Source organism: Hyperolius riggenbachi, chromosome 10 (genome assembly GCF_040937935.1).
Source record: "Hyperolius riggenbachi isolate aHypRig1 chromosome 10, aHypRig1.pri, whole genome shotgun sequence".
Lineage (NCBI taxonomy): Eukaryota > Metazoa > Chordata > Amphibia > Anura > Hyperoliidae > Hyperolius > Hyperolius riggenbachi.
This window is the reverse complement of record NC_090655.1, coordinates 41,153,444-41,173,619: the sequence shown is the minus strand read 5'-3', so window position 1 is coordinate 41,173,619 and position 20,176 is coordinate 41,153,444. Positions and strand designations below refer to the sequence as shown.

Genomic DNA, 20,176 nt, shown 5'->3' with positions numbered 1-20,176 from the left:
CCGATGTCCTGCACCTCCTATCAACCCTAAACGCCAGGAAAGCCCCCGGCCCCGACGGAGTATCTCCAGCTTGCCTGAAAACCTGCTGTAGGCAGCTTGCTCCTATCCTCTTTGCTATCTTCACCAAGTCCTTAGGGGAAGGCAAGGTCCCGGCGTGCTTCAAGAAGTCTACCATCATACCTGTGCCTAAGAAACAGGGGGTCACCGAACTGAACAACTTTAGGCCCGTGGCCCTGACATCCGTCGTCATGAAAACCATGGAGCGCGCAGTCCTGGCCCACCTCAAACTCTCCACGTCGCCACTCCTAGACCCCTTTCAGTTTGCATACAGAACAAACAGGTCCACTGATGACGCGATCAATATCTGCCTAGAGCTCATCAATGACCACCTTGATAATCCAGACACTTACGCTAGAATACTACTTCTGGACTTCAGCTCGGCCTTTAACACCATCTGTCCACGTATTCTCCAACGGGTCCTAGCTGCACTTGGAGTCCATCCGAATCTACGACTCTGGATCACGGACTTTCTTACCAACAGGTCCCAAGTCGTCAGACTGGGCGATATCCACTCTCAAGCTGCGACCACGAACACAGGAGCTCCTCAAGGCTGCGTACTGTCACCACTGCTGTTCTCCCTCTACACGAACAACTGCAGGTCCGAGGCAGACTCTGTCAAGGTTATCAAGTTTGCTGATGATACCACCATCATTGGCCTTGTCACCAAGGATGATGTCCAAGAGTACCGTCAGCAGGTGGAGAGAATCTGCAATTGGAGCAAGGAGAACAGGCTGGTGCTGAACACCGCAAAGACCGTGGAGTTAATAATCGACTTCAGGAAGGCATCTCCCACCCCACCCCCAATTTACATTGACGGCAAGGAGGTAACCAGAGTGCCCTGCGCCCGGCTTCTAGGTACTACCATCTCCAGTGCCCTCAGCTGGAAGCCCAACATCACTGCCACCCAATGTAAAGCTCAGCAGAGACTCTTCTTCCTCCGCCAGCTAAGAAAGTTCGGCATGACTCAAGAAATTCTAACCAACTTTTACTCCGCCACCATTGAGTCGATCCTCTGCTCTTCCATCTTGGTGTGGTATGCTGGCGCCACTGTCAATGATAGGGACAAACTACAGAGGGTCATCAGGTCAGCAGAGAGGATCATTGGGTGCCCCCTCCCCTCACTTGCCCTACTACACAGCAAAAGACTAAAAACCAGGGCACTGAAGATTGCAAATGACTCCTCACACCCTGGCCACCGCTACTTCAGCATTCTGCCCTTGGGACGGAGACTACGAGCCATCTCCACTAAAACCACGAGACATAGGAACTCGTTCTTCCCCTCGGCAGTCAATCTTCTAAACTCCCTTCACGTTCTACCATCAAAGCGAGCGTCAACGAGCGGCGAGGCCGGCAGCGCTACGGCTGCACAGCCAACCAGCCCACAAGACTAACTGACTATGGACATTGGAGGGACACACTGGGACTGTGATGTCTTTTTACAATGTTGTGTTAATCTGATTTTGCCTTCCATGCACTCTCTCTCTCTCTTTCCTTCCTTCTCTTTCTATGCACTCTTCCAGAGCCACTGTACTGTATTGTATTGTATTGTGCCAAAAACAATTCCGGGCATGTCCCCTCATGCTTGGCGAAATAAATTCAGATTCTGATTCTGACCTAGAGGTGGTTCCGCGGCAGTCATTACAAATTTTGTTTGGAGCAGCAGAAGTTGTCGTAGGCCATGGGACCTAGAAGTGGTTCCGCGGCAGTCATTACAATTTTTGTTTGGAGCAGCGGGAGTTGTCATAGGCAATGGGACCTAGAGGTGGTCAAGAGGCAGTCATTACAATTTTTGTTTGGAGCAGCGGGAGTTGTCGTAGGCCATGGGACCTAGAGGTGGTCAAGCGGCAGTCAGTACAATTTTTGTTTGGAGCAGCAGGAGTTGTCGTAGTCCATGGGACCTAGAGGTGGGTTCACGGCAGTCGTCACAATTTTTTTTGGGAGCAGCAGGAGTTGTTGTAGGCCATGGGGCCTAGAGGTGGTTTCATGGCGGTCATCACAATTTTTTTTGGAGCAGCAGGAGAAGTTGTAGGCCAAAAGCATAGGGTTAGAATATAACATCGGACAGCTGCAAAAGCTGCATTTTTATTATCTTAAAAAGTAAAAATATGCGATGATAGTGATAGGCAATGGGCTCTTCCACTTTCACAATCTCTGCCTCCTTATCCAGGACTTGAGCATGCTCACTCACTCCCCCACTTGACTGACCACTGTTCAGTAGGGCTTCCTCCCCCTGTCCGAGCACTTTGTCAAGAGCCTTGTCCAGCATGAAGACAAGAAGGAGCACTTCTGATATGCTGCAGTGCTCCTCACTGACCAATTTGGTTGCCTGCTCAAACTGCTCCAAGACTTTACACACCTGTCCAATCAGCTGCCACTGGTCCCCAGTAATGTAGTCCAGTAGCCCTGTTCTGGAGGAAGATGTCTGAGACAGGTATAGCCTGACTGCCATTCGCTGCTCCCACAACCTCTCCAGCATGTGGAGGGTGGAGTGCAACCGCGTTGGACAATCAGAAATAATCCTGTGCTGTGGCAGGCTATGGCGGCGCTACAGCAGTTTCAAGACCGCAGTTGCGGTTGCGGAGCGACGGATGTGGGCTGACACTTTTCATGCTGAGGCCACAGTGTCCTTCAACCCATCAAAAGTTCGTAAAAATTTCTGGGCTACAAGGTTGAAGATGAGGGCCAAGCAAGGTAAGTGAGTGTAGCCACCTTCAGAATTGGCGGCCAGCATGTTGGCACCATTATCAGACACCACTACACCTGTCTCCAGTTTTCGGGGGAAAAGCCAATGCCGAATCTGATCCTGTAAGGCTGCAAGGATTACAGATCCGGTTTGCCTGTTCTCGTCCATGGATTTGAGTTTCAGCACTGCTATGCATCGATGGTGCTGCAGACCAGTGTAGGTGCGGAACCACTTGCCGGGGGGCTCAGCAACGGCAGACTGGCCTTGGACAGAACAGGTAGCAGAGGGAAGTAGAACAGGCCTCCCCTTCAAATCAACCCACGTGCCGGCACCACCAGCTGAGATGCCCCAGATCTTACACCCTCCTCAGCAGCACCATGGAGGGTGACCCAATGGGCGGTAAAAGTTGGATACTTTCCCTGCCCATGCCTGCTGCTCCAGCCATCCATAGTGAAGTGCACCTTGCCACCGACAGCGTGATCCATAGACCGGCCGACACACTCCACAATGTGCTGGTGAAGGGCAGGTATAGCATTCCTAGCAAAATAATGGCGGCTGGGGATCCACCATTCTGGAACAACACTGTTCATCAGTCTGCGGAAGGGGGCACAGTCCACAAACTGGTAGGGCAGCAGCTGTTGGCCCAACAGCCTTGCCAGGAGCGCATTATTTTTGACAACAAAAGGATCACTTTCTTTCAATTTCTGGAACATAGGCCTGACGCTGGAACACCAGTGATTCAGAGGAAACCAACAAGGGTGGCGATGAGGTGCTTGCCGAGGTCTGGAGCCCTCTTCCAGCCTGGCATGCAGAGGGATTTGAAGTAGAATGGGACTGAGCAGGTTGGATAGGGACAAGACAACTAGAAAAAGAAGAGGAGGGGCCTGTTGCTGCTGCTTTTCCCCCACCCATCTTATTGTAATTTGCCTCTGCTCACCGATTTACGGCACACAGAACAGCCCTGGATTCATCCTCTTCCAGAACAGTAAAATAATTCCATGCAGGGGACATGCGTGCACGTGCAGCAGAGGTGCGACAACGTCGATGGTCAGCATTGGACTGGTGGGTACTGACAGATGGGAAAGCACTTGCAGGCTGCTGGCCAACAGTCTGCTCTGTTTCTCCATGCTGCTCATGCCTGTTAGTGCCTAACCCACCAGATAGCGACCACATTAGATCCAGCCACCTCATCATACAAAACATCATCCAGTTCAATCAAAGCACTGCAACCCATAGGTGACTCTTCTGGACTGGCCACGAAACACCTCTGTAGTTGACTGGTGTTGAGGTAAATTGGTGGTGACACAAGCTCCCAGTTGTGATGGATTACTGAATGAAGAAAACACAGGGGCCATTTCTGTCACCACAGAACCCACCACTTCTTGGGACCTTGGTCCCATGGTCTCCTCCAATGCCTCATCCCAATCCTTCTGCACATCTCTCTCATCGACATAGGTGTGCTTTAATTCTGGAGGAGAGTACTGGGAAGAAGCAAGCAACCTCATCAAGAGAAGCAGCTGCGGTTGGGTTCTGGTCATAAGAAACCTGACCACTACTGGTGCTGCTGCCACTAGCTTCAAGTTCCTTACACTGGGTAGAGGGTTCCTGATCGAAATAATCAACAACTCTGTTCGCCTGCAGCTCTGTCAACATTTTCCTGCGTGCGAACACAGGGAAGACATCTCTGATCAGGGTGAAATGCTTCCTGCTGCTGCTGCCATCCTCAACCTGATCACGTACTTGATGTGGTCCACTAATCCCACCATCACTCCATTTTCTTTTAGTAGTGGCAGGAAATTGCTGCTGCTCTTGCTCCATTGTTTTGGGGCCAAAAAGTTTATTGGGGAAGGGGTAGGAGCGACAGAACCAAAGTAAAATAAATCCACCTAACTTGAATTAAAAAACAGATAAGATAATAAGGGGGTGAAATAAAGAAAATAAATCAAAAACAAAATACATAAAAGAAAAATGAACTTAGAAAAACACACACACAAAAAAACTTGCACTACACTCAACTAATCAATCACCTAACTCTCTCACTCTGTCAAACACCTCTCTCTAACCCTCTCCACACATCAACTACTAGTACACTACACTACAATCTATCACTCAAACTAACAATCTACTGTCACTCTCTCACAAATACACCTAGCTACTACTACTAATAGCTCACACTCAGTCTAATTCTCACTCATAGGCCTCAATTCACTAAGCTTTATCAAACGTTTGATAATTTACCTCATGGGTAAAATCCATATTTGAATTCACTAAAGTGTTATATATTTATTGAATGTTTTATCGATAAAACGTTCAATACATCTATAACAACTTAGTGCATTCAAAATTAAATTTTACCCATGAGGTAAATTATCAAACGGTTGATAAAGTCTTTGATAAAGCTTAGTGAATTGAGGCCATAGTCTTTAAAAAGACTTTTGTTTTATATACAGTCTTTAAAAAGACTTCTTTTATGTTGAAACAACTAATATGGGTCTGTCTCTCCTCTCTCCAAAACCAGACTGAAACCCACAAGCTTTGTACCTGTCACACCTCTTATATACAAAATGGGTGGGATAGCTGATGATAGGTAGCTAGGAGCTGGTTGCTAACGTAGGATGGTTGTTTTTTGTTAAGACTCTAATTGGTGCAAAAATTCAGGTTTTAATGCAGAAATCAGCATCCGGCTCACCGGAATAGAACTGACAATTTCCGACCAGAATCGCGGAAATCTCTATTCCGCAGAATCCAACGAGCAACCCTAATTGTCAGGGGGATTAGTGTCACTGGGGTTGAGTAGATCAGTCTGGCGAAATGCTGGCCGGCTGCTGTAGACACGGCTGATTGTCGGCTGAAGTGATCGTTATCGGCTGCCTAGCCTGGCATGAGTCAGGCGTGTATATGAGGCTTAACTGGTAAATGACGGACAGGCTCTCTATACAGTGTAAAGATTTGTTAACTTTATTACAACTTGCACAGTACCTGACCCAGTAGACTCCTAACCAGTAAGTCATGTAGTGCTACTAACTCGACTAAACTAAACTGCATCACCCAGTGCCACAGTTAATGTGCTAGCTCCATCCATGAGCTGCATTCTTTGTCTAGGTTGAGCTAGCTCATGCACACCATACACAACTCATCTCACAACCACTTTTGCATTCAAGTGCCCTTATTTAATTCACTTTTTCTCCTATATTTTCACACCTTATCAAGGAAATACCTTTTAAGCCATCAGCAAGCAAGAAAATACTTTGCAGCAACTGAAAATATACAGACACGTGGGTGAAAAGGTACCAAAGTTATTTTAAATAGAAGATGAAAAATAGCCTACTAGAAGAAAAGTGGCTTGAATAAGGGCCAAGGGCCCATATGCAATTAACTTTTTTCTCCTGTGTTTTCTCCTAGGAGATGCTGTATTTTCCGGAATATAAGACACATTTCTCCCCCAAAAATGGGGAGAAAAAGTTCCTGCGATTTATATTCCAAAGACAGGGAATACCCGATTTTCGATCACCTGCCGATATAAACCCCTGACCCTCTGCAATGTCAGGGATTCCCTGCCTTGGCATAAGAGGGGGGGGGGGGGGGCTCCAGGAGGGGACACAGGGACCAGGACAAAACAGAGGTGGTCCAGGAGGGGACAAAGGGGGGCCAGGAGGGGACACAGGGACCATGACAAAACAGAGGTGGTCCAGGAGGGGACACAGGGGACTTTAGGGGCAAAGGAGGACACAGAGGGACACCCTGGGGACAGAAGGGGACGCACAGGGAGAGCAAAGGATGACAGAAGGGGACACAGGAGGATACTGATTGGGGAGAACATATTCCAGAGTCTCCTGGAATATGGACGCACCAAGTTTAGTATATATTTTTTTTCTCCTGGTTTTTGCCCTCTAAACCTAGGTGCAGCTTATATTCCAGAGTCTTATATTCCTAAAATACTGTCATTTTTCAACTGTTTAACCACTTGAGGACCCACCCTTTACCCCCCCTTAAGGACCAGCGCTGTTTGCTGTGATCTGTGCTGGGTGGGCTCTACAGCCCCCAGCACAGATCAAACACCAGGCAGAGAGATCAGATCACCCCCCTTTTTTCCCCACTAGGGGGATGATGTGCTGGGGGGGTCCGATCTCTTCTGCCTGCGTGTGGCTGGCGGGGGGGGGCACCTCAAAGCCCCCCTCCGCGGCGAAATTCCGCTTCCCCCTCTCCTACCTGGCCCCCTGGTGATCGGGGCTGCACAGGACGCTATCCGTCCTGTGCAGCCTGTGACAGGACGTCCCCTGTCACATGGCGGCGATCCCCGGCCGCTGATTGGCCGGGGATCGCCGATCTGCCTTACGGCGCTGCTGCGCAGCAGCGCCGTACAATGTAAACAAAGCGGATTATTTCCGCTTGTGTTTACATTTAGCCTGCGAGCCGCGATCGGCGGCCCGCAGGCTATTCACGGAGCCCCCCGCCGTGAATTGACAGGAAGCTGCTTCCTGATTAATTAGCCTGCAGCCGGCGACGCAGAACTGCGTCGCTGGTCCTGCAGCTGCCACTTTGCCGACGCGCGGTATGAGTGTGCGGTCGGCAAGTGGTTAAAATGGCTTTCAACATTCTGTAATTGGAAAAGTAGGCAAAAAAGTACTGTCAAAACTATAAGTATTTTCTTGCTTGCTGGCGATTTCAAAGGCATTTTATTGATAAGGTGTGAAAATATATGGGCCATAGGCCCATATGCAATTAACTTTTTCTCCTGAGTTTTCTCTTAGATCATTTTTCATCTTCTATTTAACCACTTCTTCTTTTTAAACACAAGTCTCTCGTCCAGATTAGCTACACTGCAGGTTCCTGGCCATGAGACTTAAGTCCAGCACTAAAATCCACCGCCACTGAGATTGTGCATGCGCACCCGTCACTTGTGCGTGCTCGGGCACTAATACCATTGTGAATGAATGCTTCTAGCACAGGCATGGGCAAACTTGGCCCTCCAGCTGTTACGGAACTGCAAGTCCCACAATGTATTTGCCTTTATGAGTCATGACTGTTGCTGTCAGACTCCTACAATGCATTATGGGACTTGTAGTTCCTTAACAGCTGGAGGGCCAAGTTTGCCCATGCCTGTTCTAGCAGCAGTCATTCACATAAAGTTACAGAAAGCAAAAAAATTTTTTATATTAAAGTGAGTGTGTTATATTAAAAAATAGTGTTTTTTTTCTTGTAAAGTTTTAACCCCTACCTACCTAACTAATACCTTATGTCATCTATACTTGGCCTTAAGACTCTTGGACACCTGCAATGGCTGCTGCCCATAGCAATCAGATGCAATCACTATGGCAACAGCTCAGGGATCCAATGCTATATAGGCACATCAAAATATTGCTGCCTAGCAATTCATCTATACAGCACTGGGGTCCCTAAACGGTGCACCCTTGTAATCCCATGGATTCGCTACAGATGCACAAGCCGGCGGAAATGGTGCACTACATGGCTAATTAGTGATGAAATATGGCATGTATGACTTTTTCTTTTAACCGGGATGAGCCAAATAATGTATCACCTCGAAGGGTTTTTAAAAATAATGACAATGTATTTCATTTTTCTATGGGGAGGTGTATAATAGGGTATTTGGATGTGGTTTTACTTTTTGGCCACAAGATGGAGATACAGAGTTAGTGTGTTCTAAAAATAGAAACAGAACCAGGTGTTTGTATTTGTTTATATTTGTGTAAATACAGGGAAGTAGATACTCATGCTGGGGGAGGTGAAAAGGTTACGTTGTTTTAAAACTATGGCACTTGTTATGCCACATAAAACTGGCAAGTCGCCTCCTATTTTTCCTATATAAAGTTTTACTCTATGCCACTCACTTTAATATACGTATATATTTCAATTAACCACACTAATGGTGTACTAATCCTGTACATGTTCTATTACCAGATTCTTCAGCAGTGAGTCTCTTATCTGTGACTGTCATGCTAACTGGATCTTGAAGTGGGCAGCGTCTTTGTCTGTCCGTATTGGCGAGGACACAGTTTGCAGACATCCAAGTAGAGTACGTGGCCTGGAGTTTCGTGCCTTGCAAGAGAATCAGCTGACTTGTGGTAAGCCAATTTCATCTCTGTTATTAGTATTAAACAGGTGAGCAGCCAAAACAAAATCACTGTGTATCCTTGAATATAAGTCAACCTTGTGTAAAAGTCAACTGGAACTTTTTTATTCAGTTAAGTATAAGCCTACCCGGCAAAGTTAATGGCTGTTTTGGGGACCAGGAGGGGTTAATGACTGCACGACATAAAGTATTTTATCCATTAACCCCTCCTGTCCCTTAAGTGCAGCCAATAACTCCTCCAGGCCTCCCAAGTGCAGCAATTCTTCAGGGCTCGTTTCCACTATAGCGAATCCGCATGCGGGCACTGCATGCGGATTCGCATACTCAATGTTAGTGGATGGGGCTGTTTCCACGTGTGCGGCGGCGGCGGCGTTTTTCGGTGCGGGAAAAATCTGCACGACAGGGTCGTCAGATTTCGCGTGCAGCAGGAATGCGGGCGAATAGCCGCTAATGCATTCAATAGGGAAATCGCATGCGGCTTTGTCATGCGGATTTCCCCGCGATTTCGCATGCGATTTCGCATGAAAGGCAATGGAATTTTACACAGGCAGTGACATGGTTACATTCGCCTGGCTCCTTGCCATGCAAAATCGCATGCGAAATCGCGGGTAAATCCACATGGGGAAACGTAGCCGCATGCGATTTCTTCAGCGGTGGAGTCCAGGCGATTCCGCACCGCTACAGTGGAAACGAGCCCTCACTCCCCTTCCTGCAGCCCAGTATTTTTCTCTCTGCCGCTTTTGTTGTTGATTGTTGTGGCCAGGACTTTTATACCTGTGCTTTCTTGGCATTTCCTTTACGAAGAAAGTGTTACTTATTACTGTATACATTGCTTCAAATGGGAATGTCACTAATAGTACACACAGTACTCAGTGTGTTCAGTACAGCCCGTGACTCGTCGATCCCTATACTTTTATTTATTGAGCCAGACCAATGTTTCTAGTCTTGTAGTCTAATATTTACAGTACTTACTTATTTTTTTTGTGCCATAAAGATACTTTATTGTTTAAAGGGAACCTAAACGGAGAGGGATATGGATGTTTCCTTTTAAACCATACCAGTTGCCTGGCAGTCCTGCTGATCTCTTTCATTGCAGTAGTGGTTGAATCACAGACCTGAAACAAGCATGCAGCTAATCCAGTCTGACTTCAGTCAGAGCACCTGATCTGCATGCGTGTTCAAGGGCTGTGGCTAAAAGTATTCGAGACACAGGATCAGCAGGAGAGTCAGGCAACTGGTATTATTTTAAAAGGAAAAATCCGTATCCTTCTCAGTTTAGGTTCCCTTTAAATAAAATGTGTTTTTTTTTTTTGGGGGGGGGGGAGGGGGTTGTAAGTGAGAAAAGGTGTTCTTTTCTCAAAAAGAAAAAAAAGAGTCCCCTTAGCCTATATGTTTGTCCAACATTAACCATTTAAGCCTTCTGGATGTAGAAGATTCGTCCAGAAGGCCATGTGTGCTCCCGCGCGCTCCTGCGTATGCATGTGCACTTCCGGCCATGGATCGTTAGCCCAGGAATTAATCAATTGGGACATGGTGCTTGATGATTGATTCCTCTCCCTGGCAGAAAAAGCGACTGCTTCTCTCGGAAGCCTCGCTTTTTCTGCCTCCTACGTCGCCCTATGTCCCTCTAAGCGTACATGTTATGCTTAGAGTGACTTCATGTAAACAAACCCAAGGTTGCCATCTTGTGACCAAAAAGTAAAACTACATCTACATTTAAAAAAAAAATAAAAAATCACATATTTACATAAAAAAATTACTATTTACATCCCACCCTCCCAAAAATACCCAAATAAAATGTTTGATAAAAAAAAAAACACGGAAATATTTACCTACGGGTCTAAACTTTTTAAATATCAATTTAGAAATGAAATATTTCTATTTTTTTTTTAATTATAAGCTTGTAAATAGTGATGGATGCAAAACGGAAAAAATGCACTTTTACTTCCAAATAAAATATAGTCGCCATACATTGTGATAGATAGGGACATAATTTAAATGGTGTAATACCTGAGACTATTAGGCAAATACAATACGTGGGTTTTAATTATGGAGGCATGTATTATTTTAAAACTAGAATGGCCGAAAACTGAGAAATAATGCATTTTTTCAGTTTTTTTCTTATTCTTCCTGTTAAAATGCATTTACAGTAAAGTGGCTCTTAGCAAAATGTACCACCCAAAGAAAGCCTAATTGGTGGTGGAACAATCAAGATCTAGATTAGTTCATTGTGATAAGTAGTGATACAGTTATAGGCTAATGAATGGGAGGTGATAATTGCTTGGATGCATAAAGTGAAAACGACTGAAGTCTGAAGTGGTTAAAGAGGAGCTGTAATTTACAAGATTGATCATGTTTTTTTCAGTTTTCATTTAAAAATTATGTAGTCATTATTTTATCCCAGGTGTCACCATATTTAGTTCTGTCAGGTGCAACTCTGTGGACTGTTTGTTTTCAGATTTTCAAAGTCAGTACAAATAATGTCTCCCAGAGTGCTCAGGGAGAAGAATTCCGCATATTTAAACAGCCTAGGCTAAGCATCACTAAGAGGGTGGGGTTACATACCAATATTCAGCAATGTTTACATATAGGAAGTGTTTCTAATGCGAGAAAACTACCGTAAATGTGGGTCTCCTGAATAATAATACTATATGTCACTGCAGTGCCTCTTTAATCATATTATTTGAATCATTTAAATGTGTAGTGATGAGAAAATGTGGACAATATCCCCAGCAACATTTAGCAAAATGTGTGTTAAGTAGAACTATAGGCAAATGTATTACTGTACTCTAAAAGATCATATCATAAAAGGTCATATCATAAAAGATCTTTAAAGAGAAACTCCAACCTAGAATTTAACTTTATCCCAATCAGTAGCTGATACCCCCTTTTACATGAGAAATATAATGCTTTTCACAAACAGACCATCAGGGGGCGCTGTATGACTAATATTGTGCTGAAACCCCTCCCACAAGAAGCTCTGAGTACCGCGGTACTCTGGGCAAACTGCCACAATGTAACAATGTTCACAGACAGCAATTAGCTGTTTACAGCTGTCTCTAACAGCCAAAACAGCTAGGAGCAGCTACATAACCTGCCCACAGTAACAATGTCACCATGTAATAAATGTCAGAATGTAAATCGGGGAGAGGAAAGATTTTACAATGAGCAAACACTGACTAAATCATTTATACATCATTATGGTAAAAAATGAAGCACTTTTTTTACTACATTATTTTCACTGGAGTTCCTCTTTAAGCAAGAACAGGTCTTTCATAAAGATACTAAAAGGGTTAAAGTAAACTTGAGAAATCTGATTGTCAAAAGTGTAGATGCTTATCTTGGGAGAGGGAAGACTGTGCACCTTACAAAGGCTTCCCCATCTCCCTCTGTGTCTCTGTTTCAGCACTGGGATCCCCGAGTGTTCCACGGAGGTCGCACAGTAGCACAGAGCCACTGCTGGGGCTCGACAGTAAAAGCCGAGCCTACTCGGTGGTGGCTGGATGGTGTAATGGTTAAGGGCTCTGCCTCTGACGCAGGAGACCAGGGTTCGAATCTCGGCTCTGCCTGTTCAGTAAGCCAGCACCTATTCAGTAGGAGACCTTTGGCAAGTCTCCCTAACACTGCTACTGCCTATAGAGCGCGCCCTAGTGGCTGCAGCTCTGGCGCTTTGAGTCCGCCAGGAGAAAAGCGCGATATAAATGTTATTTGTCTTGTCTTGTCTTGTCTACTCAGCCACGTGCAGTGCAGGCAAGCTTCATCCACACACTGTGTTTTACTTTGCTTGGAAGGTTGCAGTTGATAAAACTGAATAAACGCAGCATATAGTTTTTTTTTTTTTCCCCTTATTCATTAGCTGTGAGCAGCTCTGCAACTATTTCAGATGGGCTTTTCTTCACCAGAAAGATTGAAATGAGTTGATGATATACCTTGTGCGTAGAGATAGTCTGAACCTCTGATTTTCGGTTGACGAACGCAAACTTCTGCGAAAGTTCGATTTGCGCAAACTTTCGCGAACCGCAATAGACTTCAATGGGGAGGCGAACTTTGAAAATTAGAAACCCTTATCCTGGCCACAAAAGTGATGGAAAAGATGTTTCAAGGGGTCTAACACCTGGACCCCTAGGTGGCGGAGTGGGATAGACACCAGAAGTCCCGGGGAAAAATCTGGATTTGACGCAAAGCAGCGTTTTAAGGGCAGAAATCGCATTGCTTGCTAAATTGCAGGACTAAAGTGCTTTAAAACTTCTTGCATGTGTATACATCAATCAGGGAGCGTAATTAGTGTACTGCTTCACACTGACAGACCAAACTCACTGTGTAACGCACTGCAAACAGCTGTTTGCGTAGTGACGGCCGTGCTAGACTGGTGCGCACCATGGCGAGAGTGTAGGCCGTTGCAGTTTTCCAGCCCATATGGTCGCTGGGCTGTGGTAGCTCAATGATAGAACAACAGTGACTGTCAGGTAGGTATATGCAGTGATGGGTATTATAATGTGCCCCTGTGACACACAGACCGGTACCGGACAGGCACAGTGACATTACGTGCGCTCACGTAGGTAGGTGGGTGCACTAAAGTGAACAGGTAGTAGGTATATGCAGTGATGGGTATTACAATGTGCACCTGTGACACACAGACAGATACCGGACAGGCACAGTGACATTGCGTGCGCTCACATACGTAGGTAGGTGGGTGCACTGTGAACAACAGGTAGGTATATGCAGTGATGGGTATTACAATGTGCACCTGTCACACACAGACAGGTACCGGACAGGCACAGTGACACTGCATGCGCTCACATACGTAGGTAGGTGGTGCACTGTGAACAACAGGTAGGTATATGCAGTAATGGCTAATACAATGTGCAGCTGTCGCACACACAGGTAATCACTGAATGTGCTGGGCCTGGCAGTGGCACATACAATAGGAATTACCAACGCTGTCTATGCAACACAAGTGTCAGTGGGACACACACACCAAAAAAAAAATTGGATCACAATAACAAGGTTAGCTCTCAAAAGAGCTGTTGAGGGGTGCTTTTTTTTAGCAATAAGAATCAGCAAGGAGCCAGCTAAGAAGCCTACAAGAGCCTAACTAAGCTTTCCCTATGAGAGTCTGGAGCAGCTTTCCCTTCTCTAATTAATGCAGGCACATGAGTGGGTCCAATGCCTGACGCTGCCTGCCTTTTATAAGGGCGGGAGTGGCTCCAGGAGGGAGTGTAGCCTGATTGGCTACAATGTGCCTGCTGACTGTGATTTAGAGGGTCAAAGTTGACTCAAATGATGTAGTATAGGAGTGAATCGAACCGCCCATAAAGTTCGCGTTCGTGGGCGAACGCGAACCACCGAAATTCGCCGTGAACCATTTGCCGGCGAACCGTTCGGGCTATCTCTACTTGTGCAGTGACAGCTCCTGTATTCGGAGCTAGGAGGACTTGTGATTTTTACAACAATGATATTACGGTGAGACAAATGCAAGTAGGATAATCCTGTGAGCAATGCAATACAATTATCATAAAATGTACATCAATTCAAGCATATAAGCAGCACGTCACTGACCATCCCTGATGGTAACAATAATGAAGATGGTTTATAATAGCAGGGTGAGACTTTTTAACCATGTCCTTATGGATATCTGTTTCAGTACACATAATATAAATGCATTACCATACCTGCCGATTTTATCTGAGTCTCTTACAATTGACTTACACTGTTCATTATTTGGTGCAGTCAAGGAGATGCAAATGATTCTGAGTTGATGCAAAACGCTGTTTGACGTTTGAGTCCATTTTCAAGCTGCAGAAATCTGTGAAAGATTAGAGGAACCGTACTGAAAACAACCTAATGAATAAAAGGGAAAGGCGCTTCTAATTGCCTCTGAATCCAGATTATCTGCCTATAGACTGTCATTAGACATTAGGTTCAAGCGCTTGACCCCGTACCTTTTTAAACGATGTCCATTTGCTAATCACACTTAGCTGGGCAGCGCTCCATTGTTATAGGGAGTTATTTGATGTGTACTGCCAGCTGATTTATTGCCAGCTGAGTTGCTAAATGCTAATTATACTATTTTACTGTACATGAATCCTGAGCTTAAAGGGATACTGTAGGGGGGGGGGGGGGGGGGTCAGGGAAAAATGAGTTGAACTTACCCGGGGCTTCTAATGGTCCCCCGCAGACATCCTGTGTTGGCGCAGCCACTCACCAATGCTCCGGCCCTGCCTCCAGTTCACTTCTGGAATTTCTGACTTTAAAGTCAGAAAACCACTGCGCCTGCGTTGCCGTGTCCTCGATCCCGCTGATGTCACCAGAAGCGCACAGCACAGGCCCAGTATGGTCTGTGTCTGCGCAGTACACTCCTGGTGACATCAGCGGGATCGGGGACACGGCAACGCAGGCGCAGTGGTTTTCTGACTTTAAAGTCAGAAATTCCAGAAGTGAACTGGAGGCAGGGCCAGAGCATCGGGGGGTGGCTGCGCGGGCACAGGGTGTCTGCGGGGGACCATTAGAAGCCCCGGGTAAGTTCAGCTCATTTTCCCCTGACCCCCCTACAGTATCCCTTTAAGTGAGAACTAAGTACAATGCCTAGATTCAATATATAGGAATAGGAGGTGTTTCTGATGCTCAAAACAGGATTTTGAATGTGGATAGCCTGAATAATTTGCTACATACTACTATTTGTCACTACGGTGCCTCTTTACCAGAACACTCTGCATTGACTCAGCCTTACTTTAAAGTGTAACTGTCGGAAATAAAAATCAAAAATCAATTCTTTATTTTTATCTGGTAAACAAGTAATGCGGATGCTAACCAGGCAATCCAAAATTAAAAATCACTATTACTTTTTTTGTTGATAAATGATCATTCCCCAGTTTACCTGGCTCTTATTTGGTACGTTGCTGCACAAAGGAAGTTTCAGGGAATGCTGGGTTGGCCTCCTTTGCTTCTCATTTTCCCTTTAGACTTTACTAATGCAGCCTGATTGGCTGAAGCCTCTTTCCCTCCTGTTTTCCCCTCCCACACCTCTGTTCCTTTATGCTTGGCCAATATTTCTCATGCTGTGACAATGCACTTTATATTGCAGAGCTGGGTGGGAGTAATGCATACACAATCAGGCAGAAGAGAGTAAGGGAGGAAATGACATCAGGATTGTCTTCAAAATACACCGTTCAAATGGAGGATTTTCTCTTTTTTTTTACTATAGAAAGATCACTAAAATCAAAATGTGGATAGTGCAATGCATACATTATGTAAGTAGAGCAAGCATTTATCTACTTGTATATGTTTTTTTTTTTTTTTTTTAAGATAGTATGGCAGACAGCTCCTTTTAACCACCCTGGTGTTCTGATTAAATCGCCAGGGTGGCTGCGGGAGGGTTTTTTTTAAATAAAAAAAAAACTATTTCATGCAGCCAACTGAAAGTTGGCTGCATGAAAGCCCACTAGAGGGCGCTCCGGAGGCGTTCTTCCGATCGCCTCCGGCGGCCAGAAGTAACACGGAAGGCCGCAATAAGCGGCCTTCCGTGTTTCGCTTACCTCGTCGCCATGGCGACGAGCGGAGTGACGTCATGGACGTCAGCCGACGTCCTGACGTCAGCCGCCTCCGATCCAGCCGTTAGCGCTGGCCGGAACTGTTTGTTCCGGCTACGCTGGGCTCGGGCGGCTGGGGGGACCCTCTTTCGCCGCTGCACGCGGCGGATCGCCGCGCTGCAGCGGCGATCAGGCAGCACACGCGGCTGGCAAAGTGCCGGCTGCGTGTGCTGCTTTTTATTTCATTAAAATCGGCCCAGCAGGGCCTGAGCGGCAGCCTCTGGCGGTGTTGGACGAGCTGAGCTCGTCCAGACCGCTCAGCAGGTTAATCTCAATGACCACCCCTAATCATTATAATAGGATTCACTTCAGTCACTTGAGTCCCTATGTAGAAATGAATGCATATATCGGTTCACAATACTGGGGATGTGCTGGGTGGATTCTGTTCAAATAAAAAATGTATTACAGTTTTTTTTCTATTTTGTTGTTGTTCTGAAGGCAAATGTGATTCATAAACTACCCACAGGCTGTTTAGTAGCATTACCTTGGAGATCTCAAGCTATTCTTTTAGACCAACAGCTTGTTTATTTGATTAATCAGAAACCTGACTGATGAGAAGACTCCGTTGTGCGTACACAAACATTTACAGATATTCGATTGCTTAGATTTACAAACGCCAAACTGACTACTCACAGTATGCCATGGGTATAATTCATTATTATGCTGCATAGCTTTTTTATTTACGCAGTCTTTGTTTTCTCCACAGTCACATTTTTATGTTATAAAATGACTTGCATGCCATACGTCCCAGGTTTTTGAAATATGAGGGACACTTTTAACTAGGGATGGGACGAATCCACAATTTTTTCGAATCCGAATCCGAATCTGAAAAGGTTCTCGAATATCTCGAACCTTTCGAATCCCGAATCTAACGAATCCTGCACATAAGAATTGTGCGATCCGTGGTATAGTTGCCCGCAGTATAGGTACCCAGGCATAGGTAGCGAGGTAAAGGTGCCTTCAGTATAGCTAGCTAGGTATGGGTGCCTTCAATATTGGTAGCTTTCAGTATAGGTAGCAAGGTATAGGGGCCTGCAGTATAGGTAGCAGGGTATATGGGCCTTCAGTATAGGTAGCAGGGTATATGGGCCTTCAGTATAGGTAGCAGGGTATATGGGCCTTCAGTATAGGTAGCAGGGTATATGGGCCTTCAGTATAGGTAGCAGGGTGTATGGGCCTTCAGTATAGGTAGCAGGGTATATGGGCGCTCAGTATAGGTAGCAGGGTATATGGGCCTTCAGTATAGGTAGGTAGCAGGGTATATGGGCCTTCAGTATAGGTAGGTAGCAGGGTATATGGGCCTTCAGTATAGGTAGGTAGCAAGGTATAGAGGCCTTCAGTATCGGTAGCAAGGTACATGTGCCTTCAGTATCAGTAGCAAGGTATAGTGGCCTTCAGTATAGGTAGCACAGTACATGTGCTTTCAGTATTGGTAGGTAACTAGGTATAGGGGCCTTCAGTATAGGTAGCAGGGTATATGTGCCTTCAGTATAGGTAGCAGGGTATATGTGCCTTTAGTATAGGTAGGTAGCTAGGTATAGGGGCCTTCAGTATAGGTAGTAAGGTACATGTGCCTTCAGTATAGGTAGGTAGGTAAAGGGACCTTCAGTATAGGTAGCAGAGTATAGGGCCTTAAGTATAGGTAGGTGGTAGGTATAGGGGCCTTTAGGTAGGTAGGTAGGTAAAGGGACCTTCAGTATAGGTAGCAGGGTATAGGGACTTAATTATAGGTAGGTATGTAGGTAGGTATAGGGGCCTTTAGGTAGGTAGGTAAAGGGACCTTCAGTATAGGTAGCAGGGTATAGGGCCTTAAGTATAGGTAGGTATGTAGGTAGGCAGGTATAGGTGCCTTTAGGTAGGTAGGTAGGTAGGTAGGTAGGTATAGGGGGCCTTTAGGTAGGTATAGGGGCCTGTAGGTAGGTGGTTATAGCAGCCTGTAGGTAGGTAGGTATAGCGGCCTGTAGGTAGGTAGGTATAGTGTTCGGTAGGTAGGTAGGTAGAGGTGCCTTTAGGTAGGTAGGTACGTATAGGGGGCCTGTAGGTGGTTGGGTGGGTAGGTAGGTATTGAGGCCTGTGGGTAGGTATAGTGGCCTGTAGGTAGGTAGGTAGGTAGGTATAGGGGGCCTTTAGGTAGGTAAAGGGGCCTGTAGGTAGGTTGGTATAGCGGCCTTTAGGTAGGTAGGTAGGTATAGGGGCCTGTAGGTAGGTAGGTATAGGGGCCTTTCGGTAGGTAGGTATAGGGGCCTGTAGGTAGGTAGATGGGTAGGTAGGTAGGTAGGTAGGTAGGTAGTCTTAGGGCCCCCCCAACATAGGTAGGTACTAGTATTAGTGCCCCCAAGCATAGGTAGGTAGGTAGTCTTAGTGCCCCCCTCCCAGTATAGGTAGTCTTATTGCCCCTCCCCACCGGCATAGGTAGTTCAGTGCCCCCCCAGGTAGTCTTAGTGCCCCCGAGCATAGGTAGGTAGGTAGGTAGGTAGGCCGCCCGCATGACCGCCCACCCGAACTGCATGTAGGCCAGAACCCACGACCCATTCACCCGCCTGCAAAGATAGTCCAGTGACCCCCCGGCCAGCATAGGTAGCCCCTAGACATACTGTACCTGTCTGTTGTTTGTTCGTTCGTTCGTCCGTCCGTCCGTCCGTCCCATCCCTCCGCCCACGCCTTCAGCTCCAGCGACGTCCACGCCAGGTCTTCTCCGTGAGAGTGACGTCTTGACTGAAGTTGGGCGGGGCAGCGTCTACGTCTTCACGCGGCGAGCAGGAGTGACGCGCGGATGGAACGCGAGGTCGGAGGTGGTCGCGATGACGTCACAAGCGGCGCAGGTAATGTATACAAAAAGCGATGTGTACGGCGAAATGTTGCGGCGGGTCATGCGGATACAAACAAAGCGATGCGTACGTCGAAATGTTGCGGCGGGTCACGCGGATTCGTCGGATTCGAATGCGCGCAAATGGTATGGGGATTTGAATCCACGAATCTCGAATCTTTCTTAAGATTCGAGGGATTCGTGGATTCGCCAGATTCGAGGTCCCATCCCTACTTTTAACACTCCTGCTACTTTTCTAATCCTGCCCCTGCAACACCTTCAATCATGTCCCTCCCCCCCCTCCCCCCTCACACACACATCCCACATGCCACGAACAATTCATAAGCAAAAAGACGATGTTTTCTAATTCAAATCACACTGGTCCTTTATATCCTAATTATTTTTCCTTCACATTGACAGTCAAAAATAAGAAATATGTCAATCTAATAATTGGGAATAAAGCTCCATTACACTCATCTGTCAGTTAAAAGACAACAATATTTTTAAAAGATCTGTACATCAGTCAAGAAAGAGGAACAAATGAAGAAAAAAATTACAGAGCAAATTTAAAAATGATTCCCAAAGAAAGACTGTGCTTCCCATCTCTTCTACCCCCCCCCCCATCCCCCACCCAAAAAGTATTCTGCAATACAATGGGCAGTCTGCTAGATATGTAGCCTCAGGCCACGAGAATCCTGGGTTGCAATTGCACCTATTCTGAGAGAGTGCGATACCGACAGCTGCCATCATTATCTTTTTAGGAAAGGCCCATTAGTTTGTTGTGCTACTGATTTTTTGCCTTTAGTAGTCTCTGAATCATATGCCATTGACTAACATGCAGTAGAGTAAGGCTACAGCCAGTCAGGCTTTCTTTTGATTGCCACATACTTGCAGCCCGCATGGAGTCTATATACTGTATACCCCTCGTGTTTGCATGAGTTTCCTCT

At 46.2% G+C, this 20,176-nt stretch overlaps 1 protein-coding gene across 8 annotated transcripts in view; it reads left to right on the top strand.

Annotated features, from left to right (window-relative positions):
- Nucleotides 1–20,176, top strand: part of ADGRA1 (adhesion G protein-coupled receptor A1) — a 1,508,265-nt gene that overhangs the window by 369,840 nt on the left and 1,118,249 nt on the right. For all 8 annotated transcript variants that reach the window (XR_011024437.1, XR_011024435.1, XR_011024438.1 and 5 more), the window contains one exon: nt 8,663–8,826. Coding sequence is in view for 2 of the 8 variants with exons in the window: in XM_068257544.1 (XP_068113645.1) it covers nt 8,663–8,826 (164 nt within the window). In the remaining 6 variants the exon portion in view is untranslated. The remainder of the gene's footprint in view (nt 1–8,662; nt 8,827–20,176) is intronic.